Source organism: Microtus oregoni, unplaced genomic scaffold (genome assembly GCF_018167655.1).
Source record: "Microtus oregoni isolate MIOR12 unplaced genomic scaffold, Mior012 000015F_ref0000493, whole genome shotgun sequence".
Taxonomy (NCBI): Eukaryota; Metazoa; Chordata; class Mammalia; order Rodentia; family Cricetidae; genus Microtus; species Microtus oregoni.
Genome location: NW_024543074.1, coordinates 38,312,162 through 38,336,581, shown reverse-complemented (window position 1 = coordinate 38,336,581; position 24,420 = coordinate 38,312,162). Strand labels below are relative to the sequence as shown.

General features: G+C 49.6%; 1 protein-coding gene across 1 annotated transcript; it reads left to right on the top strand.

Annotated features, from left to right (window-relative positions):
* Positions 1–336: 336 nt before the first annotated feature.
* Nt5m (5',3'-nucleotidase, mitochondrial) lies at positions 337–23,729 on the top strand. The gene is made up of 5 exons (XM_041665457.1): positions 337–736; positions 5,281–5,381; positions 11,274–11,334; positions 19,529–19,643; positions 20,690–23,729. The coding sequence occupies exons 1-5, from the start codon at positions 494–496 to the stop codon at positions 20,830–20,832; spliced, it is 663 nt and encodes a 220-aa protein (XP_041521391.1). The 5' UTR covers positions 337–493; the 3' UTR covers positions 20,833–23,729.
* Positions 23,730–24,420: the final 691 nt, after the last annotated feature.

Here is a 24,420-nt window from a genome sequence, read left to right as displayed (position 1 = left end):
GGTCATGGTTGCATACAACCAGCAAGAGGATCATGCACAAAAGGCATATATGCCTTTACCTGTGCCTAACTTGAAATCCTCCCTGCTATATACTTCAGGATGACCAGCTGTTTAAAAATCTGTGTCCACAATCTGTTTGTGTGGCCTTAGGATGGCTGAAACTTGTCTGTTGGGGCCACAGACCAACGAAGTAACTGCTCAATAAATACCTAAGGGCACAGACTTGTTTTCTCAGGTGCTGGGCTCCTTCCTCCATCCTCCAAAGTCACTGCTGGATGATTGCTCCAATCAGGCTCTCCCAAACGCTGCAACCTGGGGCTGGATGTCCCAGGGGGAGCAGCAACCCGCGTTCGCGCTCACCCTCTCCGGGCGCGTATCGCTTTAAGGGCGGCGGGGCTGCGCGCGGGCCTCGCTCTGGGCCGGAGCCTGCGCGTCCGTGTCCCCGGCGAAGGCTGCGTCTGCCGCGGACTCAGGGCGACGAGCAAGCGGGGCGATGCTCAGGTTGCGCGGTTGCTGCGCGCGTCCCCGCGGCGCTCCGGTCCGGAATGAGCGGAGCCGGGCGGGCAGCCGCGCCCTGCGGGTGCTGGTGGACATGGACGGCGTGCTGGCGGACTTCGAGGGCGGCTTCCTCCGGAAGTTCCGCGCGCGCTTCCCGGACCTGCCCTTCGTGGCGCTGGAGGACCGGCGCGGCTTCTGGGTGTCGGAGCAGTACGGACGTCTGCAGCCTGGGCTGAGCGTGAGCACCCGCAGGCCCCTCAGCCGTGCCCCGCGGGAGGGGAAACCGAGGCCGCAGCTGTCCAGCCCCAAGCCAGCCCGACTTCCCCATGACCTCTGGCGGGTCGTTCTGTACTACAGGGCTTCAGGGAGGACCGGGGCCACAGAGCTAGGGGACCCACCGCTCAACAGCCGCAGGCTGGTCACCTGGGCTTCTAGCCCTAAAAAATCTGTATGGATTCTCTCTCCTTCTTTCCCTCCCTCCCTCTCCATCCTCTCTACCCACTTCCCTTTAGAATTGGAGATTGAACCCAGAGTCTCCTGAAGGTTAGACAAACTCTCTGTGACCTACATCTCCAAGCCTTTTACTTTTTTGTCTTTGTCATTGGCTCTCACTAACTTTACTGGCTGCCCTTGGACTAACTCACTCTGTAGCCTAGGCAGGCCTTGAAATTTTGATCCTCCTGCTTCAGCCTCCCAAGAAGCTGAGATCACAAGCCTGTAACACCAGGCTGGGCTTGGGTTTTAAATTCTTGGTGTATTTGGCCTCAGATAATTTGTTACATGGAAAAAAGATAGACTAAGCATTATGCCTCCCTACCCCTACGCAGACATGGCTATTTCTCTCTCCCCACGAATTTGACAGTGTTCTCACCCTCCTCCTGCGCTCCAGTCCGTGGAAGCATATATTTCAGTGATACCGTGGCTAGAGAGTATGACTTTCCGGGTGTCACATGGGGAGTCAGAGTCTTGGTAGAGTCAACTTCCCTCTTGACCTGTATAAGGACCCTGGGCAACCCCTCCCCATGGCTAGACAGCTACCCAGGCTTTTTGGTAGAGAGAATGTAATTTGGAGACTTAAACTACTCTATGAAAGGAACAGGGGAATTTACCCAGCATTTACCTTAGAGAATGAGAGCCATCTTTCAGTTGGCTGCCCAGAGGCCACGGCTAGAGGAGTGGATGGTGAGAAGGTGATATATACCAGGTTAGTAACACCTAGTTTTTCACGTTCTCCAGGGACTGTGATGTCAGTAAGGTAATGAAGGAAAAGACACACAGACAGAAAGCTGGGTACAGCCTAACTGCTCTTTGCTGGAGAAGCCTCAGCACCCCTGGAAGCTCAGGGTATTCATTGTACAGAGTTGGACAGAAAGGCAGGTGCATACAGGTGAACAAGGGGGCTTGGCTTGTGGTGGGCAGTTGGGTCTGGGAGACAGGTTTAGCTCACCTAGGTAGGAGTCATCTGCAGGGGAACAGTCTGCTTGTGGCAAACATCCAGGGGAGAAAGCTGGGGTGGACATTTTCTGCACACACTGTCAAAGGTTTTCCCATGCTCCGGGCCTCATCCCAGTGAGAGGCTTTGCCTTTCCTTCATGGCTCTGCCTCTGTCAGCAACACGCATTCACTCTGGACTTTCTCCAACCCCTGCATGGTCCACTACTTTGTCTTGACTGTAGGAAGATGCTACTGTCTCCACTTTGCACACAAGAAAAACCTGTTCCCACGTCACAGGATAGCAAGGCGTGCAAGTGGGATTCCAACTCAGCAACCTGCCCGCCTGCCGCACGTGTTCCTTTTTTCCCCCACTCTAATGTCCTGTTCCCTGTTGTGCTTTCTCTTTTAATTTCATTAAGGTGCACAGCCCAGTGGTAGAGGATTGCCTAGCAAGTGTAAGATGCTAGAGTTCCTTCCCAGCCCTGCAACTCTGCCCCCAAATCCCAGACCGCTACATAATAAATCAAGCACCTCTACAATAACTTGGTGTATTGAGGTACTGGAAGGGGACATGGGGCCTCATTTCATTCATTCTCAGATGGTATTTCTGCAGACAACTTCCACAGAGCGCCCAGGTAGCTGGCATCTCCCAGTGCTGAGAACTATGAAAAGCTTTAAGGCAAAGGAAACAATCACCTGGGTCACCTCTGTAGCCTCAGCAGTCAGTTACCGCCTTGCACTTGTAGATGACTGACCAGTGCTCAAATTTGGGGGACACAATTTCCTTATGGGATTGTATTAAATTTATTGATTTATTTGTTTAGTTTGATGTGTGTGAGTGTTTCGTCTGCATGTATACATGGTATGCTATGTGCAGTTCTGGTTTACGAAGGTCAGAAGAAGGTATCAGAGCCTTGGAACTGGAGTTCCTTGCAGATGTTTGTGAGCCACCATGGAGGTGCTGGTGATTGAACGTAGATCCTGTGCAAGAACAAGTGCTCTGAACCACTGAGCCATCTCTCCAGCCCCGGGAATACATTAATGGGATAAAATAAAATCTACCCAGACTCTGCAAGTAGTCTTGCTCTAAACCAGCACCATCAAGAAGAAGAGGAAAAGAAGAAGACTGCAACAAAGACTTAGCAGTTTTAGCTTAGTGGTCGCAATTACATAGGCTGCATGAGGCCCTGGGTTTCATCAACAGCACCGTAAAACAAGGAAATGGTGCAGCGGCTCAATAGCTCTTTGTATAGCTACTCCAGGCCCAAAGGGACCAATTCCCATCTTCTAAGTGCAAGGTGAGAGAGCACAGGGAAGAAGGAGGGGATGGGAGGAATCATTGATTTCCACCTCATTCCTTTTCCAAGCCTCAGCTCACTGAAGGATCCCCCCGAGCCTGCTTGTGACCTAGTTGTCTGAAGTATCAGTGGTTAAACCTAACAGTCTAGGTATAATGGCTGCACTCATTTTTACTTTGTGTTCTTACCCCTTGGTATTGGGAAAACCCATTCCAGGACCCCCATGGTACCAAGTCTATAGATGCTCAGGCCCTTTGTGTAAAATAGCATGTATTGTATATGACCTGTATAGTCCTACATAGGTCAGCCCTGCTGTAGGAGACATAATATGAGTGCAGTGTGAATGCCATGGAGATGGTTTTAAATACTGAATGCAATACTGGGAGTAATGACATAGTAAAAGCCCTCTGAGCGTTCAGTACATAGTAACTCCCCCTAGTATTTTTGTCTGTGGTTCTTTGAATCCATGGATGTAGACTCCGTGGCTCCAAAGAGTCGAGGAGTACCTTTGTCTTGATTCCTTTCAGTTTCACAGTACTCTTGGAAGGAAAGCAGGCTGAGGTGGAAAGAAAAGCTCATTTTAGCTGTCTTAGACTTCTCAGTTGTTAGGACAGAGAACTAAGCCCAGAGAGGGCACTGCCTCTACCAGTGCTTCCCAGGGAGCTGGGAAGCCAACTACAGGCTTGGCGTTGGAACCCCGTGTCTGTCCTGTCTCACCAGGACTTTGGGAGGAAGAGATGGGTCTTGTCTTTGTGTTCTTGGTGAGAAGCTCTTTGAGAGTGGTGACCAGCCCAGAGTTGGCCCACAGCAAGGGTCATACTGACTCCATATGTGAGTTCAAGTCCTGACGGCATTACCCCGAAGTGGCCTTGAAGGAAATCATGCTTTTCTTAAATTGTGGACCAGCAATCTTTGGTCCTTGTAGGCTGTAAGGGTGGAACTTGAGAATGTGTCTCAGTATCAGTGTGCTTGCTCAGCCCGTGTCGTTGACAAGGGGATGGGTGCTCTTTAACCAGGCATTGGTGTTCCTGTGCCGCACACATGGATAGCACTGAGATGCTCCGCTCTCGGAGGCTGAGATGTCTTACTTCCCCCTTGCCAGGCCCTAGGGGAGATCTGGCCAGCACTCTGGGAACATGAGCTCTGACCTACTCATACATGGTAGAAAGGGGATCCTTACTCAGCCACTGTTTTGCTGTATGGCATCAGTTTTACTATAGCTAAAAAGAGGGTTTGTATTTCTTTCTGAGATAGGGTTTTATTTTGTTGCCCAGCCTGACCTCTCAAGTAATGGGACTAGCATGGGCCATTAGGCCTGGCACAGGGTCTGGATTTTGGCTTTCAAATTTATAAGCAACAAAATCCTTTTTTGGGAGGCAGAGGCAGGTGAATATCTGAGTTCAAGGCCAGTTTAATCTCCATAGAGAGTTCCAGGACAGACAGAGCTACACAGAGAGATCCTATCTCAATAAAATAAAATAATGTCTTGGTTCCTAGCACATAAGCCAGGTGAGAGCACAGCTGTTCTGATCGGTGTGATGAAGCACCTGGGGCCTTCCTAGCTGTCCGTTTCTCAGCTTACCGTGTTTCTATCCTTGAGGACCATGGTGCACTTCGGGATCTCTGAGTTCCTTCAGCTTCCAACCCTAATGGCTCTTTCATTGTGGCCATGCATCCATTCCCTCGGCCCCTGCTGTGTGCTGTGCGCTGTGTGCTGTGCACAGTGTGCTGGCTGTGCTAGGCAAGCCTAGCGCACGTGTACTTTGTGAAGACTGTCCTCAACCTGAGAACACCAGGTGGCTTTCCCCGAACTGACACCTTAGTTTGTCTCTGCTGTGTCCTAAGAGAAGTCACATCCTTTCTGAGAGGGGGGATCCAAGCACATGCCAACTCCTTGTGATTCCCCCAGGACATGGGGTCTGCAGTGAGTGTAGGGAGCCTTGAACCCCCTTCCCACCTAGTAGCAGCCCCGCTCAGCTGTGTGTGTTTCCAAGAGGAGGGTGGTGGGACAGTGGGGACCTGGAGGTGACTTGCTTTTTTGACTTCTTAGGAGAAAGCCGTCAGCATCTGGGAGTCAAAGGATTTCTTCTTTGAACTTGAGCCTCTGCCAGGAGCCGTGGAAGCTGTGAAGCAGATGGCCAACCTGCAGAAGTAAGTATGCCTTCCTGCCTTGGGCCTCTATCTTTAGCTTGCTGTTTTGCCTTTCTCTCCTCGGCCCTACAGAGGCCCATTACGTTGTCATTGCTGACCCTGGCAAAAGACCTTGTAGGCACATGCTGTGGGCACCAGCATGGGCTTTGCCCACCAGGGAAGTCTGGCTTGCCGTTGTGAAGTAGCCACACAGGGTGGAAGAGCCTATTCAGTTGTCAAGTGCTGAACAAAGGGGGAGCAGCAGGCCTCACCTGGAAAAGGGGGTTCAGAAAGGACAGAGTATCATCTTGTTCTGGAGAACTGAGAGCTTGTGTGTGGTGAAGCCCTCACTCAGCACCCACCCCCTACTGTCCTCTGGAGCCTATTGGAGCTGTGGACAGTGTGCGTCCCTGAGAGCTTTTACAGCCTTATTGACGAACTCCACACCGTGTGGCTTCCCCATTTCAAACGTACAGTTTGGCTTTTAGAACACTTACAAAGTCATGGAGCCATTGCTACTGTCAATTTCAGATTTTTCTTCACCCCCTAAAAGAAAATGTCAAACACATTAGCATACTGCTCATTCCTGCCCTTCTATGGTTCCTTAAAAGCCACTAATCCACTTTCTGCCTCCCGGCCTTTGCCTGTTACAGACAGTTCATATAAGTGCTGCCATCTAGTGTGTGGTCTGGCTTCTTAATGATTTTAAGGTTTATCAGTTTTGTAGTAGCTGCCAAGGCTCACCGTTTTAATCTTGTGAGTGTGTGACAGGGGTTGGGGAGGGGGGAATTCAGGGCATTTTGTATGACAGGTGAGTGCTGTAACCATTGAGCTACACCCCCAATCGAGTACTTACGCTTTTGACAACCGAATAGTTCTCAATGTATAGACATTCTGTGTGTCCATTCATTAGCTGGTGGATGTTTGGACCTTCTGACTCTGTGAATAGTGCTGCTGTGGACATTAGTGTTAGCATTTGTTTGAACATTTGAACACTTGCTGTTACTTCTTTGGGGTATAATCAGAGTAAAACTTCTAGGTCATAGGATAATTATATTTAATGTTTTAAAGACCCATCAGGCTATTTGCCATTACTTTCAGGAAGACTGCAGTTTCTTGATGTGTTTATCACCACTCATTACTGTCTTTTATTTTTTTGCTGTCCTGGCGGTGGCTGTGACTGTGGGTCTCTCATTGTGGCTTTTCTTTTTCCTGTGTTTTCTTTAAGATTTTAACTTTAGCTCTTAAACAAATCATTTTATTTTAGGTGTATGGTGTTTCATCTGCATGCGTGTCTGTGCCCCACATGCATGTTTGGTGCCTGTAGACAGCAGATGAAGGTGCCAGATTCCTTGGAACTGGAGTCACAGATGGTTCTGAGCCAGTGCTGGGAATAAACCCGGATCCTCTGGAAAAGCAACCGGTGTTTTTAACTGCCAAGCCATCTCTCCAGCCCCTTAACTTTGGGTCTTACTTTCAGATCATGATCCTGCCTATCTTTCTATCTAATCTGTCTGTCTGTCTATCTTTGTGGTGCTGAGGCTGTCTGTCTGTCTATCCATCCATCTATCTATCTATCTATCTATCTATCTTTGTGGTGCTGAGGATTGAACCAAGGGTTTTGTGCATGCTAGGTATCATAGTTACTTTTCTATTGCTGTGAAGAGACACCATAACCATGGTAACTTATAAAAGAAAACATTTAATTGGGATATTGCTTAAAGTTCCAGAGGGTGAGTCCATATCATCGTGGTGGGGAGCACGGCGGCAGGCAGGCAGGCAGGCAGGACACTGGAGCAGTAGTTGAGAGCTTATATGTTTTCTTCAGGATGGAGGCAGAGAGATTGAAATTTGTCCTGGTGTGGGCTTTTGAAACCTCAGAGGCACTCCCAGTGATACACCTCCTCCATCAAGGCCCCACCTCCTCCAGCTAGGCCCCACCTCCTCCAGAAAGGCCACACCCCTCCAGAAAGGCCACACCTCCTCCATCAAGGCCACACCTCCTCCAGCAAGGCCCCACCTCCTGAACTTTAATAAACAGTCCACCAGCTAGGAACCAGACATTCAAATGTGTGTGCCTGTGGGGCCATTGTAATTGTAATTCAAACCACCAGACTAAGTGGATGCTCTGGTTATGCCCCATTTCCTCTGGTCCTTTTTTTTTTCCCAGATAGGTTCTCACTAGTAGCTCTGACTGGCAAGGAGCTTGCTGTGTAGATCAGACTGACCTTGAACTAATGGAGATCCACCTGCCTCTGCCTCCTGAGGGCTGGGATCAAAGGCACACACCACCATGCCCAGCTCTTCTCTATGTGCTGTGAGTCCGGAAGAACTACTTTTGTGTGTGAGTATCTAGTAAGCCCAGCTCCTTTTGTTGAGAAGACTGTTATTTCTCCCATTAAATTAATTGTTTTGGCACCCAGTTTAAAGTAAATTGACCCAAAATATAAGGGTTTACTTTGAGATTTGCCCATGATATTTCTTTAAATGTAACAAACTGAATGACATCAATGTGATACGGTCTTCATTGTGCTGTATATAAATGCCTCTATTACTCTCCACTTCCAAATTCTAGTATGAGGCTGGTGGGGATGGTTTGCTGCCACGTTTGAGTTTAACCTCAGAATCCACACAATAGAAGGAACAAACCTATTCTGGTAAATTATCCTCTGACCTCCACATGTGTGTCCCACACACAGTAAATGTGTAAATTAAAATCTGACAAAATGCAGATCTGTTACCACCTGGGGCCAGAGGAGGTGGGAATGGGTACTGATTGCTTAATAGGGTTTCTTCTGTAGGTACTAGAAATATTCTAAAAGTTAAGTTGCAGTTGTGTTAGTAAAACCCTTCAAATACACTAAAATGTATTTAATCATATACTTTAAATGGATAAATATTATATTATATGGATTATATCTCAGTACAACTTAAAATCAGGCTAGGAGTAGTGATACACACCATAACCTCAGCCTCAAGAGGCAGAGATTGGCGGATTCCTGTTGAGTTCAAGGCCAGTCTGGTTTATATAACAAGCTCCTGGTCAGCCAGGACTACATGGTGAGACCCTGTCTCACAAACCATATAAAACAAACAACAACAATCCCTAAAATAAAACAAAAAAATGTTAAAATTAGTTTGACTTTTAAAAAGATACAAACTGGGTGCGCCCATCCACTGAGACGGTGGGGCTGATCTAATGGGAGCTTACCAAGGCCAGCTCGACAGGAACTGAAAAAGCATGGGATCACACTGGACTCTCTGAACGTGGTGGACAGTGAGGGCTGACTGAGAAGTCAAGGACAATGGCACTGGGTTTTGATCCTACTGCATGTACTAGCTTTGAGGGAGCCTAGTCTGTTTAGATGCGCACCTTCCTGGACCTGGATGGAGGGGGGGGGAGGACCTTGGACTTCCCACAGGGCAGGGAACCCTGACTGCTCTTTGGACTGGAGAGGGAGGGGGATGGGAGGGGGGAAGGGGAAGTGAAATGGGAGATGGGGAGGAGGCGGAAATTTTTAATAATAATAATATACAAACTGGGGCTGGAGAGATGGCTCAGAGGTTAAGAGCATTGCCTGCTCTTCCAAAGGTCCCGAGTTCAATTCCCAGCAACCACATGATGGCTCACAACCCACTGTAATGGGGTCTGGTGCCCTCTGCTGGCCTGCAGGAATACACACAAACAAAATATTGTATATATAATAAATAAATAAATATTAAAAATAGATACAAACTGCTAATATGTTCATTTAGCAGTGTGACTGAATTATTGACTGAGTGCAAGAAGCCAGACAGGAAAGCAAACTCCAGATGAAGTTCTAGGACATACAAAAGCAATCTGTAGTGGAGAATACAGCTGGGTGGAGAGGGTGTCTTCTGCCCTTGACCACGGTGATCCCTCTTTGTGGCATTCATATCCTACAATTTACCAAAAATTTCTTTTTTAATAAGTTCAGTTTTCAAAACTTTTTATATTTTGTGTGTTTACCTGTATGTATGTGTATCACATGCATGCTTGCATGTCAGCTGTATCTCAGTAAAACTGTTTAAAACCAACCAGTTTGAGCCAGATGGTGCCTTGTGTAGACCCATCTACTCAGAAGTCAGAGGGATTACATGAGCACAGGAAATCAAGGTGAGTCAGGACAATAAAAAGTCTGTCTGTGCCTCCTCCCCACATAAAGGGTTAGTTTGGATGGAGGAGTTAGAATTGACCAGGCTGTCTGTATCGCGGTTAAAGAGTTGAGCGTAGGCAAAGCTTGGGACTGAGAGTTGAACAAGTCATTCTAAGCTCTGGAGTAGGGAGCATGTGGTGGCAGCAGGGCAGGATGGGGAGATGGCTGTGTGGCCCGGACCTCAGCAGTCAGGTGCTGGAAGGAGCAGGGAAGAAGAGGAAGGCAGCTTGTCTTCCTTCCCACTGAGGCTTGGGGGTGTGAGGAAAAGCTTGTCTACAGCCGGACCTCCGGTGAGGCAGCTTTCAGAGAGGCTGGGCAGATACTGTCACCCTGCCAACAGTGTCATCTCTGCACCTGATGTTTTCCTGAACACTGAGCAGGAACAAGCAAAATCCCCAGAGGCCACCAGACAGGCTTCCACAGAACTCCCCAGGGACTAATTTGCCAAAGAGAGTTGGAGAAACAATACTCTTCCTGACTTGATGGGCCAGCGCATACAGGTGCCAGAGCAGAACACAATGCTGTGACTCTTTGGGACAGGATGATGTTGCTGGTTGGGCATCCAGTCTGTGGGTGTGAGGAGGAACAAGCACCTGGGAAGCCCTTTTTGGCAAGGATCAGCAACCCAGAGCTGTGATGGTGCATTTATCATGCAAAGCCCATGTCCCCTACCCTGTGAGGCCACAGGGCAGGAGAGCTTGTCTCAGTGGAGCCTGGCTCCCTTCCTCCTCCATCACCCGACAGTCATAGCCAGGTGATGGAGGTAGCAGGTGATGGAGGGTAGCAGGTGATGGAGGGTAGCAGGTGATGGAGGGTAGCAGGTGATGGAGGTAGCAGGTGATGGAGGGTAGCAGGTGATGGAGGGTAGCAGGTAATGGAGGTAGCAGGTGATGGAGGGTAGCAGGTGATGGAGGTAGCAGGTGATGGAGGGTAGCAGGTGATGGAGGGTAGCAGGTGATGGAGGGTAGCAGGTGATGGAGGGTAGCAGGTGATGGAGGGTAGCAGGTAATGGAGGTAGCAGGTGATGGAGGGTAGCAGGTGATGGAGGTAGCAGGTGATGGAGGGTAGCAGGTGATGGAGGTAGCAGGTGATGGAGGGTAGCAGGTGATGGAGGGTAGCAGGTGATGGAGGGTAGCAGGTGATGGAGGGTAGCAGGTGATGGAGGTAGCAGGTGATGGAGGGTAGCAGGTGATGGAGGGTAGCAGGTAATGGAGGTAGCAGGTGATGGAGGGTAGTTTTCTTTCAACCAACTGGGGATGCAGTTCTCTTTCATCTGTCTATGGGGTCTGCAGTATTTTTCGCTTTATTTTCTCCCTCCTCCCTTTCTGGTGCAGAAGAAGAAACCCAAGGCCTTGTGACACATCTTTTCTACCATTGAGCCCCCAGCCCTCTGCATCCTTTCAGTGCTGTGCCTGTTACCAATGCTTCTTTCTCTCCCCGTTTTCTTACTCAACAAGAGTATGCATTAACCCAGCTAACCTTCTGGGTCTAGTCCTCTAAAATTGCCCACCTCAGAGTTTGTTGCCTATGATCAGGGTGTATCATTGTGGCTTCCCAGGACCTTTGAATCAGGCAGAAATTACAAGCTGTAGCCTCTTGTGGGGAAGATCAGAACAGTGGGTTTTCCCGTGACAGGTACGGGCTTAGACCCTGGCAGGGCTCCTCTAGCAGAGGTGGGCAGTGCACGGTGATGTGGAGATAACCCTACGGCTCACTGTCCTTTCTCTCCCGGCAGCACTGATGTCTTCATCTGCACAAGCCCCATCAAGATGATCAAGTACTGTCCCTATGAGAAGGTAAGGAGTCCATCCCAGGCGAGGGCTGCTGTGTGGCACAGGGCCCCGTCATGGTGCTCCCTGCCTCTCTGTACCAGCCGGAGGCTCTGTCTCATGTGCTGGATGGATGTGTGACAAGCTAGGTGGGAAGGGTACCTGTCACACTTATCAGATATGCCTGGTCCAGGAAAGTCTGGTAAAGCGGGGATGAAGGAGAGAACCATGTTTAGGGAGGGGTCAGAAGCTCAAGGACATCCCTGCGTGAACAGAGTCCTCTCATTCATTCCCACACTCACTCCTGTGGTTCTGGGACTGGAACTCAGAGCATCCTGCCTGCCAGGCAAGCGCTCCCCCACTTAGCGCCATCCTCAGGCTTATGTGAAAAGTCTGACCAAGAGCTGGCGTGGTGGGCTAAACTGTAATCCCAACACTCAGTAGGCTGAGACAGGGGGATTGCTAATCCAGGCCTGCCTGTGCTACTTAGTAAATTTGAGGCCAGTTTGGGCTACAGTGAAATTGTTATGCCACCCTCCCAAAACAAAACAAAACAGAAAGAACATCTAAGCAAGGAAATGTGAGTTTTTTTTCTGTGAGCTCCTTTGTCTAATGAGAGAAGCAGAGTGGTAGCAGTGGGGAGCTCTCCGCACATTAGAAGCTGCAGGCTGCACTCTGCAGGGAGGATTGGACCCCACACCTTGCGGTTTCTCAGATGCTGCTATGGACTCAGGAGGCTGGCCTCCCATCTTCATGCTGAGGCCTTCTGAGCATCTCTATGTTCCTCTTTTTCTACACCTGCTGTCCTCGCCTGAAGCTGTTTGTGTGCCCTGCTCCAGAAAGAGCCCACACTCAGGCAGTTACTGTGGGTTATGTGGGCAGTTGCTGGGTCAGCTGGTGGTCATCCCGACCCCTTTGAACTTTCAAGGCTAAGCTCATTTTAGCCCAAGGGAGTGGGTGTTCAAGCCACAGCTCCTGGGGGTGGAGTGAGGAGCAAAGGCTGGGTCCTCTCTTCATATCAGGGCACCAATCCACAAAGGAGGTTCTGGACCAAGTAGGGACTGGTTAGAAACGGACATTTCAGTAACATTGACCTTTAGAGTTAGAAACTCTGGGAGTGGCACTGTGGTCTCAGCCAACTTGCCAGGTGGTTCTGCTAGACCCCGAAACTTGAGCCACTAAGGTCAAGTGGTTGGATGACTGGCCAGTACAGGCACCCTGGTTGGCTGTCAGAATCTACAGACACTTGAGTTCCTTTATAGAAACTCTGGTGGTATTTACACACCTCCCCATCCTTGAGTACTGAAGCCATCCCCAGGTGACTCCAGCACCTCATGCAGTTATGCATACCTTTGCTGCAGTTGCTCTACAGTTTTGCATGGGGAGCGATGATGAGAAGTCTGTAAAAGTTCAGTTTAGCTGCGGTTCCTGGTTTCCATTGCTCATGCTGTGCCTTGTGCTGTATACCGGCTCTACTAGCAGTGTGCTCTTCCCCTGGCCTTCCTCTGGCCCTCCATGTAAAATGGATCCTGTTTCCTGTGGATTCTGTTTCTGAAACATGTCTGGCATCTTTCTGCTTCTCTTATTGCTGCCCCTTTGAATTTCTTTGAAGAACTAATGAGACCTCACTAATGGATCATGTTCAGCCCCATGCTCATTTCTTCCCTATAAAAAGCCTGGCCCCATAGCCTGCCTGGCTCTTTCCATCTGAGGAGCCCCCACCCTTCTGTGTTTTATGCTGTCCTTGACTTGTAGTATGGTTTGAATGTGAAACACCCTCCATAGACTCATGTGACCGCTTAGCCCCTGGTTTGTGGTGCTGTTGTGAGTTGTGGAGCCTTTAAGATATGGGGTCTGGCTGGTGAATGTGGGTTACTGGGGGCAGGTTTATGGGCTGGAAAGCCCACTTCCAACTTGAGATTCTTGTATCTCTGTTTCCCAGATGTGGGCAAGCTTTCCCATGCCTTCCCTGCCATAATAGATTGTGTGTCCTCAAACCATAAGCCAGAACCGATCCTTTCTTCCTAAGTTTGTTCTTCCAGGTTCTTCACTGCACTGACAAGCAAAGTAACCAATGCAGTTAGCAATGTCCCTCTCTTCTGCACGCCTCTGGTCAGATGCTCACCGATTTGCCTTGTCCCTCTCCTCTGCGTGCCTCTGGTCAGATGCTCACCACATTTGCCGACCGCCATCTCTGACATTCATTCATCCTCTATGTCATAGCAGAGGCATAGCTGTCTTGGTCCTGGTTTTCTGTACACCACTCAGAATGGCTCTTCTTGTTCCGGAATTATTTTTTGTCTCCTACCAGACTGAGATCTGCGAAGGTGCTAGCTATCTTCTTCCTCAGTACAGAGCTAGGCACCTGAGGACCACTTGAATAGATCCACTGTTCAACAGAAAACTATCAAAAACATTTTCAAAGTATTTTTGAAACCCATACAAAAGTATTTATATCATTTCTACCCGTCCTCCCCCTCCAACAACACTTCCCCTGCTCTCCCTCCCTCTCAAATTCATAAGCTCTTTTTTAATTGTTCTTAGAGGCAGGATTCCCCTGAATAGTCCTGCTGGCCTGGATCCTGCAATTCTCATACTGCAGCCTTCCAAGATTACAGGTGTGAACTACCCCTGGCTTAGCAGAGTCATTTTTTTTAATTAAAAAGTTTTAATATACCATATGGTCACATATATTTGGTCACATTCTTCCCATCCCCCACAAGCTCCCAGATCCCCCCCACCCATCCCATTTCATATTCTTTTTCTCTCTTAAAAAAAATACAAAACCAAAACAAACAAGGCACAAGAAGAAAAGAAAGAAAATAAGACAGAACAAACAAAACATGGATTCTGTTTTATATTGGCCAACTATTCCTGAGCACGCAGCCTGCCTGGCATGTGGTTAATACTTTAATTAAATGAAATAGATTTCTCCCCTCCTAGTAGCTCTCAGTTACAAATAACTTCTTGGTTCAGGGTGGGACTCAGTGCCCGCTTCTCCTTCTCCATGCTGGGATTTTGTCTGTTTGGAACTTGTACAGGTCTTTTGAGTGATCTGAGTTAAGGTTTCTACTGCTATGACCAAAAGCAACTTGGAGAGGAAAGGGTTTATAGACTTTACATATCCTGAGTCATAATCCACGGAGGGAAGCCAAGGTAGGAGCTCAAACCTGGCAGGAACCTGGAGGCAGGAGCTGATGCAGAGGCCATGAAGGAATGCTGCTTATTGGCTTGTTCCTCGTGACTTGCTCAGCCTGATTTCTTACAGAACTCAGGTACCAGAGGTCATACCACCTACAGTGGCCTGGGCCCTCCCCCATCAATCACTAGTTAAGAAAATGCTCTAAAGGCTTGCCTACATCTGATCCTGTGGAGGCATTTTCTCAACTGAAGTTTCTTCCTCTCAGATGGCCATAGATTTTTGTCAAATTAGTATAAAACTAGCTAGTGCAAGGATGCTGTCACAGTCTCTGTGAGTTCATCTGTGCATTGTCCCTGTCATGTCTTGGAGACACAGTTTCTTTGAAGTTGTCCACTACCTCTGGGTCTTAAAATCTTTCATCTTCTTCTTCTTCAGTGTAGATCCTTGAGTCTTGAAAGGAGGAGTTGGATAAAGACATCCCATTGAGTGCTCAAAGGTCTCTGTCTCTGCACATTTTCTGTTTTTAGGTCTCTATGTTAATTACCATCTACTCTAAGAAGAAGCTTCTCGATGTGGGTTGAGAAGGGCACCAGTCTACGGGGTTTAGCTATGTGTGATTAGGAGTTGTTTATTGTTGTGTTGTTCATTTAGCAGAATAATTGCAGTAGATTCCTTAGGGCCCATGACCTATCTAGTCTCAAGTTCTTGGCCTCACTAACCATCTCGGGTATGGGTCCTATCTCATGGAGCTGACCTTATAGCCCATCAAAAGCTGGTTGGTTTCTTCTATAACATTTGTGCCAGTATGGCCCCAGTGGGTATAGCTTTTAGGATCTGTAGCTGGGTGAGATTGATGATTACGCTTCTCCTTAGGGATTAAGTATATTACCTTCTAGCACTATAAACACACTCGTCAGTAGCAGTGAAGCTTCTAGTTGAGCACCAGCTTAATTTCTCTGTTTGATGATATACGTGTGTGATGTCTTCAGCAATAGGGCCTTACCATCAGGATTTCCTAATACTAACCCTGACGTATGTACAGCTGGTGAAAACCTTTTTCCATTCTGTAGGCCGTCTCTTTGCTTGATCGATGGTGTCCTTTGCTTCCAGAAGCTTTTTATCTTTTAACTGAGTTATTTATTTTCTTATGACCAGCTTTTTGAATACTTATATATTGTAGACATTAGCCCTCTAGTGGATGTGAAGTTGGTAGAAACCTTTTCCCATTCTGCAACCTGCCACTTTGTCTGAATGATGGTGTCCTTTGCCGTATAGAAGCTTCTCAGTTCACGAGGTCCCATTTATTAATTGTTGATCTTAGTGCCTGTGCTAATGGTGTTCTGTGCCTACGAGTTCAAGTCTATTCCCTACCTTCTCTTCTATAAGATCCAGGGTGTCTGGCCTTATGCTGATGTCTTTGAAGCAGTTGGATTGGAATTTTGTGCAGGGTGCTAGAGATATGGATCTATTTTTATTCTTCTATAGGCAGCTTTCCAGATTTAACTATTTGTTTGTTTGTTTTATTCTTTCTTTTTTTTTGAGACACAGTTTCTCTGTGTAGCTTTGGAGCCTCTCCTGGAACTCACTCTGTAGACCAGGCTGGCCTCAAATTCACATAGATCCACCTACCTCTGCCTTTCAAGTGCTGGGATTAAAGATGTGTGCCATTACTGGTTGGCAGCTATTTCTGAAACATAGAAATTTTATACTTTTCACTGTAATATGTAGGTTATGATCCACTTTTGATTAATTTTTTACATGGAGGGGAATTAGCGAAGGTAAAGGCTCTGCTTTGTCTTACAGGTGTATGGTTCTAGTTATTTCTCTCCTGGGGAGGCAGTCTGGGCTTTTTTATTCCCTGGTCTCATTCTGACATTCTGAATGGGTTCACTAATCCATATCTCTCTTGTACTGTCTTGAATACTAGCATTTCATAGTAATTTCAAAGCAGCCAAATTTCCCAACATTATTCTTTAAGTAATTTTTAAACTATAAAATTAAACTATAGTTATAGTCAGGTATGGTGGGCACGTGCCTTTAATTCTATCACTCAGAAGGTAGAGGTAGACAGATCTGTAGACCAGGCTGGCCTTGAACTCATAGAGGTCCACCTGCCTCTGCATCCACACACAATCTTCCCATCCATGCGATAGAAGGTGCTTGCATTAGTCAGGGGTCTCCAGAGGAACAGCACTGATAGGATGAATATCCACTTATGGGATTTATTAGAGTGGCTCACAGGCTGTGGTCCAGCTAGTCCAACGGTGGCTGTCTACTGATGGAGAACCCAAGAGTCCAGTAGTTGTTCAGTTCACAAGGCTGGTGTCTCAGCTGGTCTTCATTGTATCTGGAATTCGGAAGAAGTAGGCTCTAATGTCAGAGAAGGAATGGACTTGCCGGCAAGATCAAGAGAAAGCAAGCAACGAGAGCAAGCTTCCTTCTTCCATGTCCTTCATACAGGCTACCAGCCGAAGGTGCAGCCCAGATTAAAGGTGGATCTTCCCACCTCAAGAGATCTGGATTAAAGGTGGGCTTTTCTGCTTTAAATGACTTAATTAAGAAAATTTCCTCACAGGTGTACTCAGCTGCTGGGTTTTAGTTAGAGGTCATCAGAATCCCAGAAGAACAGCCATCTCAATGCTCTAGTTACCACACATGGACCAGGCAGCTGTCCAGGGATAAGCAAGGCTCAGAAGCAGAGCAGTAGCATGCCCGTTTAGAAGGGGTAGCTCTGACTGTCCCGGCCGTAGTCCGGGTGCTCAGGCAGGGGTCGGAGCGCTCCTCCAGATACAGGCAGGAGAGTGCAGTGGTGGGATCCGTCGCTGGTCCTCGTTGAACTTCAGTTCCCTCATCTGTACAGAGTCCACAAACCACGGCACTATTTCCTTTGTGCAGCTTCTCCTTGGCTTGTAGACAAGGCCACACCAGAGACAAGAGCCCCAGAGACCGACCGGGTTCTTGTGGTTTGATGCTGATGCTGCACCCAAGCCCATGATTATCACCCACAGGGGTGCTGGCCCTGGTGAATTGGAATTAACAAAGGGAATAAAACTTCCCAGCTCTGTGATTTGTTCATGAAACATGGTGCTCAGGGCCCAGACCCTGTCCTGCCTCAGAACCCTGGCACCACTAAGCCCGAGCTGTATTAGTTGTGGAAGAAGCCCAGGAGTCTCCCTGGTTCTTTAGTTTGTCTAGTACAGTCAGGCCAAGAGCTGCAGGAGTGGGAAGGATGTCTGCACCCAGGTTGCCGTGAGGGTAAGAAGGCAATGGGCATGAAGCACACTTACATGAGCAGCCCTTGTTTGTCTTCCAGTCTTGCCTCTGTGTCACCCCCATGTCAACACCAGGGTCGCCTGTGTCTTCTCTGTGACCTGACCCCACTCAGGGAGGCATCCCAGGGACTCAGCCCATCCACTCCCCCTCTGCCTGGGGCAGCGTCCTCACCTGGCTAAGTTCCTTTATGAGCCTAATGGGAGCCTGTTTCCCTGCAGTGGGAATCTGTCTGGGAAGATGGCCAGTAGGACCTGCAGGGCCTCACTGAAGGCTTGGCCATGAAGCCTTTCCAGTTGGAGTGGCCACAGACAGTCTGTCCAGAAAGGACTGTTTCTCCTTCATTGGACATTTGGACAGGTGTCTGAAGAACTACCGTCCCTGTCCTAAAGGGTGCCAGCGGCTACTGAGGCAGATTGCAGGGATACAGATAATGTGACCACAGTTGTGCCCATTGCCTGGAGGGATGAGGAGTGTGGAGGTGAAGCAGAGGGGGACAGTTGTAGGAACTTGCTGTGTCAGGGGAGAAGCGTGCCTGAAAAGTGTGTGTGAGTGTCTTGTCTGTTGGTACATGGTGCATGCGTGTGTGTGGTTAAAGACCTGAAGAGAGAGAACTGTCTGAAAATGAAGGTTACATTGTGAGGCCTGGGGGTGCACATGGAACAGGGCAGGGCCATGCAGCCCTCTCTTTAGGCTGTGCTCTGTTCTCCAAGTCCTTCCTGTGCTAGAGGTCACTTGGAGCCATATGTAGTCTGCTCATATGTCTGCCCAAGTCACATGGACCACAGCCAGGACTAAACGGACCTGCCCGAGGCTTTGCTGCAGTGGCTACACAGCCCTTGGGAGGTCATCCCATGTGAGCCAGTAGCACGCTGACAGCCATCTTCTAACCTCTGACTGCTGTTGGTTCTCACGGTGGGGCCAGATGAATCAGGCAAAGGCTCCTGTTTCCTTCTGCTGGAAGCTGCCCTGACTAAAGTCCATACCTGTCTTGGTCTTGGTCTATGAGCAGATCAAGGAAGATTTAGAAGGGTAACCAGATGGTTAGATGCAGCCACACCCTGTGCAGAGTGGCACAACTGTGAACCTCAGGCCCAGGGCCACTCATCCCTCTTCTGGTTCTCCCAACATGGCTACTCAGGCCTTGTCTGCTGCTAGCCTCACACTAGTGTGGTGAAGGAGGGAAGGCTGTTTTCCCTGTTCCCAGAGTGTCTTAGGAAAGAGAGGCAGTCCAGAGCCCCACCATGGCGAAGGCAGTGTGGCCTGCCAGATTGCACAGTGTTCTGTCAGTGGTAGCTGTTCCCGTGGTCTGATAGTTGTTCCTGTCTGTCAGTCCTGCAGACACCTGCACTCCGTGTGCCTGGGACATCGGCCGTCTGTAGCACCCCTCTGCACTGATGTGACTCAAACCGTCCACCCCCCCTCCCCAGTATCAAATCATGCATGGTTTGAATCCGCCTGTCTCTGCCTTTATTCCCAGCAGAGACATTGGGCAGATCTGCTGGTTATTTCTCTTGTGAGTCGGCCGCCTCAGGAAGTCACTAAGCCCCAGGACACAGTGGCAGCCAGCATGACTAACCTCTGATAGAGTGCTGAGAGCATTCTGTGCTGCTCTGGGGCTGTCAGGTCTGGGTCTGAGTCATGACCCTTCTGTAGTCTCCCGAAGAGTGTGCAGGTACACAGCTCCCAAGTGACAAATTCCTGGGCGTAGAGCTGCCTAAGCTGGCCCTCTGTATTAGCTTCCTTCCCTTCAGAGTACTGGGTTCTAGGTTGAGCTCTGTCTGATGTCATCTCCTCTGCTACCTCCAGTACGCCTGGGTGGAGAAGCACTTCGGCCCTGACTTTCTGGAACAGATTGTGTTGACCAGAGACAAGACCGTGGTCTCTGCCGACCTTCTCATAGATGACCGGCCGGACATCACAGGCAAGTAGTCTCTGGCCGGGGGAAGCTGGGTAGCCCTAGTTGCCTTCTCCCTTCTCCCACATACCTCCTCCGGGGGTCTCCTCATCTCACATACCCTTTTACCAGGTGTTCAGCAGCACTCAGTCAGGGGCTTCTTCCTGTTGGAAAGGCCTGCCTGCACCCTAGGGACAGGGGGCTACTGGAAGCCAGAATGTCTGTGCTTTTACCCAAACTTAGTTCACTCCGTTGTCTCTCCTGAGTGAAGAACCCAGCTTTGGTTTCAAACCTTTGTGTTTAGTAACTCCCTGCCCCCTCTTCCCCTCAGGTAGTGCAGGCAAGTCTGTTACATAACAGGAAATCACAGTATGCTCCATGGCTGCCAGTGGCTTGGGCAGTGTATTTGTTCTTTTTTCGGCTCCGGCTAATGACCCCTTCCCAGAAAACAAGCAAGCCGCTAGCTTGGCTCACTTAACTGACGCGGTAGGGTGGAGGGAGGGCTTCGGGCGTGGTGAGATTTGGGAGTTCCATTAGTCAGCCCACACTGTTTTGTGCCTCCTGGATGTCTTCTGCCTTGTTTTGCCGCACTGTGGGCAAGCTGTTTCCTCCTAGTAGTTCTTTGGAGTTGCAGGTAACAGCTTGTTCTGGACACATTGGTAGGAAAACAGTTTCTTCCCCTGCAAAGTCTTCCAGAAGCTTAGGGCAACATGACCCATGGGCTTCAGCCACAGGAACTAGTAGGTCATCACTTCAAAGAGGTTGCGGCACAGTATGGAAGGAGATTGGTACTAGTAACTGCGGGGCACACAGTCCTGGGCTTCCCAATTTAGGTGGTTGGCCAGGCCGAGCAGTGATGACAGCCCTGTCAGCCACCTCATGTGGCCCGCTTCCTGTGTGTTGCATGTAGCACCTTGTGCACGGCGCCTTGTTTTACCCTCATGCCTTTTGTAGGGCAGGCTAAGAGCATCCCTTTGCAGACAGAGAAACTGAATCAGGAGAGGCACGACACTTACTGATAGGGCTCATGACTGATCCCAGGCTTTGCACTGAGGCCCTGTTTCCCCCAACAGGGGCCGAGCCACATCCCAGCTGGGAGCACATCCTCTTCACCTCCTGCCACAATCATCACCTGCAGCTGAAGCCCCCTCGCCGGAGGCTGCACTCGTGGGCAGATGACTGGAAGGCCATCTTGGACAGCAAGCGGCCCCGCTGAGGGCTGCACTGCGGCTCTCTCGTGGTCCAGTGTGGGGCTCGCAGCTCATGACTGGACAGCAAGCAGTTTGCTGAGGGCTGTGCTGCAGCTCCCTGGCATTTCCTGGAGGACCCAATGGATCCTTGATCAAGACAACCTCTCGACACACTCCCCTTCCTCTCCTGGCCCAGTCCTTTACCTGATCTTGGGGCAGGGCTGGGAGAAAGGCATTTGCTCTCGGGCAACTTGGCCTAGCCTCAGGCAGGGGCCATGCCACTGCCTCCCACTGCTTACAATAGGGTGTTCTCTAAGGAACGGAGGGGCCCTGGTTCAGGATCTGTGGCCTTTGCAAGGTAAAGAGTGCCAGGGGCAGATGACAGAGGGTCCCCTGGTAGACACGTGCCCTTCCAACTCTAACTTGGCGCCTTGTCCAACCTGCCCACTTAGTCTGTTCTCTCTCCTCCTGGTGTTCAGTGGCCACCAGGCTCTCTTGGAGGCCAACAGTGACCCTGCCTATGGCCAATGCTGTGGTCTCTTTCTCTGGTGTCCCTAGATCCTATTCACGGCCCAGCAAGGAGCCAGCAGGCTTGATCATTTGTTGACCATGTGAGAAACAAATGCCATTCACATGTAGCTGCGGCCTTCTCTAGCACCTGCCCCAGAATGATCTCGTGTCCACCAGCCTGTGATGTAAGCATCTGGGAGTCCCCCATGGACAGAGGTGGGCATAGCTCTCCTTTGTGGTCCTCACGTGGTACCACGTGGGCGCAAGGGCGAAATGGCCTCAATGGCAGCACAGCTGGCAGCCTGATGGTTCCTTTTGGTCCCATTCGTCTGAGGGAGGCCCTGCTTCCCTCAAGCCCAGTACCTCACACATGTTCTCCTAACCCTGAGTCAGGCACAGGGCCTTCTCTATGCTTTCCTCAAGGCCAAGTTTCCATAGGCCTAGAAGCTGTTGTCACAGCCTCAGCGCATGTTCCTTTTGGGCTGGGTCCTTGGGAGGTGACACTTGAACCAACTCCCCACTCCTTGAGAATTTTAGAAACGGTGCCATTGGAGACCAGCTGCATCCTCAGAACCCTTACCAGAGATGGGCTGGAGACCAGCTGCATCCTCAGAACCCTTACCAGAGATGGGCTAGAGACCAGCTGCATCCTCAGAACCCTTACCTGAGATGGGCATGATGGCATGCACCTGTTTTCTCAGCACTTAGGTTGGCACAGGAGTGTTGCTGTGGATTCAAGACCAGTTAGGGTTGCATAGCAAAGCCCTGTCTAAAAACATTAAAAACCAGGACCCCAGTTTGTTTCCTGGCCTTCATACTACACCTTCAGCACCTGTGGCAGGTGATCTTCTGACTGCCTAGGAACCGGGCTAGGTAGACAAAAAAATGTGGGCGACAACCCTGCTTTCAGAGCTGGCCAGGAATTCCGTTTCCCGTTTTTTGTCTTAAGAGCTCATTTCTGTCACCCAGGCTAGGTAGGGAGGTCCCGGACATCCACCACCCAGTCTGGAGAAGGATGCCCCAGAAACCCACTGCTTGAGCCCCTCTTGACTTGGCCTTATGTAGCTTTCCATAGTACCTCCCCACTGTTACCCTCAGGCTGGTTGGGGGCCCTGCCAGTGCCGTGCAGGAAACGTGGCAGTTGTGTCTCTCGATCCTGGAACTCTGGCTCAGGCAGGGCAGCTTCTGGTGATGCCTTGACCTGGGGGCCTGGAAGAAAGCCAGTCCCTGGAGTGTGGGCTCTGTGCCTGCTCCAGAGACCCTGTGTTATCTGACGTAAGATCTCACTCCCACACGCCATCTATGCAGGACCAGGAAACAGTGTGATAAACGAGGTGGGTGAACTCGTTCCTGTGACTCCTGCTGGCTGGGCCCGGCTCTCTCTTTCCTGTCAGCCATACGGCCTGCTTTCCCGTGATCCTTATGCTGCCGAATGCCAAGTCTCCTCTTAGAGTGACCTGGGCGGTCTGGGGCCTTGTAGCCTCCAGCTGTCGCAGTGAGGGAATTCTCTTTGCCTGTGACCTTCAGTGACAGGTTGGGGATGGTCTGTCATGTACCTCCTAAGTACCTGAGCTTTTGCCAAGTCAGAGGTCACAGCAACAAATGAGGCTCACTCAGCCCTGCCTTGAAAATACTGTGTGTGATTCTAGTTCAGGGAACAGAAACCAGGGCCGCTCGTTGCTATCCAGAGTCTGCCCCGCCAATGACAGACAACCCTGCTGTCTTAGTTAAGGGTACTCGTTCTATGATGAAACACCATGACCAAAAAGAAAGTTGGGGAGGAAAGTATTTATTTGACTTATTCTTCCAGTTGTAGTCAGTCCATCACTGAGGGAAATCAGGACAGGAACTCAAACAGGGCAGGAACCTGGAGGCAGGAGCTGATGCAGAGGCCATGGAGGGGTGCTGTTTACTGTCTTGCTCAGCCTGCTTCCTCATAGAACCCAGAACCATCTACCTTGGGATGGCACCAACCACAATGGGCCAGCCCTCCCCCATCAATTACTAAGAAAATGCCCTACAGCCAGATCTTATGGAGGCTTTTTCTCAATTGAGCATCCCTCCTTTCATGTAGCTCTATCTTGTGTCAAGTTGACATAAAACTAGCTACCACAACTGACCCCTTGTCAACTGGACACACAAATCACTGTTAAGCCACAGCCTTTCCTTCCTTCTTCATCCCCAAGATCACACGTTAATATGGATCTCACAATATAAAATATTTCAAACTTAAAAGCCTCACTGCCTCACAGTTTTGAACATTTACAATATCCAAAGTCTCAACAGTGGACTCCTATAAAATAAAAAATAAGTTATTCTTTTTTTTTTTTTTTTACGTCAAGAAGTAAGAGCCAGGGCATAGTCATAATCTGAACAAGGCAAAACAAAACTCCAGCTTTAAAAACTAGGTATCTAATGTCTGGGATCCACTCTTGGTCTTCTGGGCTCCTCCAAAGGGCTTGGGTCACTTCTCCAGCTCCGCCCTCTGCCGCACACACAGCTCGTCTTCTGGGCTCCTGCTGGTGATCACCCTGTGGTACTCCAAAATGCTGGGGTCTTCTGCTGCAACTGGGCAGCACTTTCACCAATAGCCTCTCCTGGGCTCTCTTCATGGTGCCAAGCCTCACCTTTCTCCATGACCCCTTCAATCCTGAGGCTTCCACTGGTACCCCAGCTGCACCGTCACCAGTGGCCTCTCCTGGTCATCACAGTGCCAAGCTTCAGCTGCTCTCCATGACCCCTTCATTTCTTCAGAACCAGTAGCATTTGGGAGACTCTTACACAGGACCCAGTCTGGCTGCCAGCACAGAGCCCAACCCTGGCCACCTCTGGAACAGAGAGAGCTTCTGTGTGCTAACTCTGAGGAAATACTTCCCAGAAGACTTCACCCAGGCGACACTGGTCTCTTCTCAATCACCGCTAATTTCTTATCTCCAGCTGGCCAGCACTGATTGTCCCGGCAAAAGGAAGGGTTCTCTTTAGTGCTTCTGGGTCTCTTGTTAATTAGAGCTGATTCTTCAGCCCCTGCTGACCAGACACTGCAGATTCCTCACACAAAGGCTGGCTCTACTGGATGCTCAGCCATATGGGTGTCCTAGGAAGGG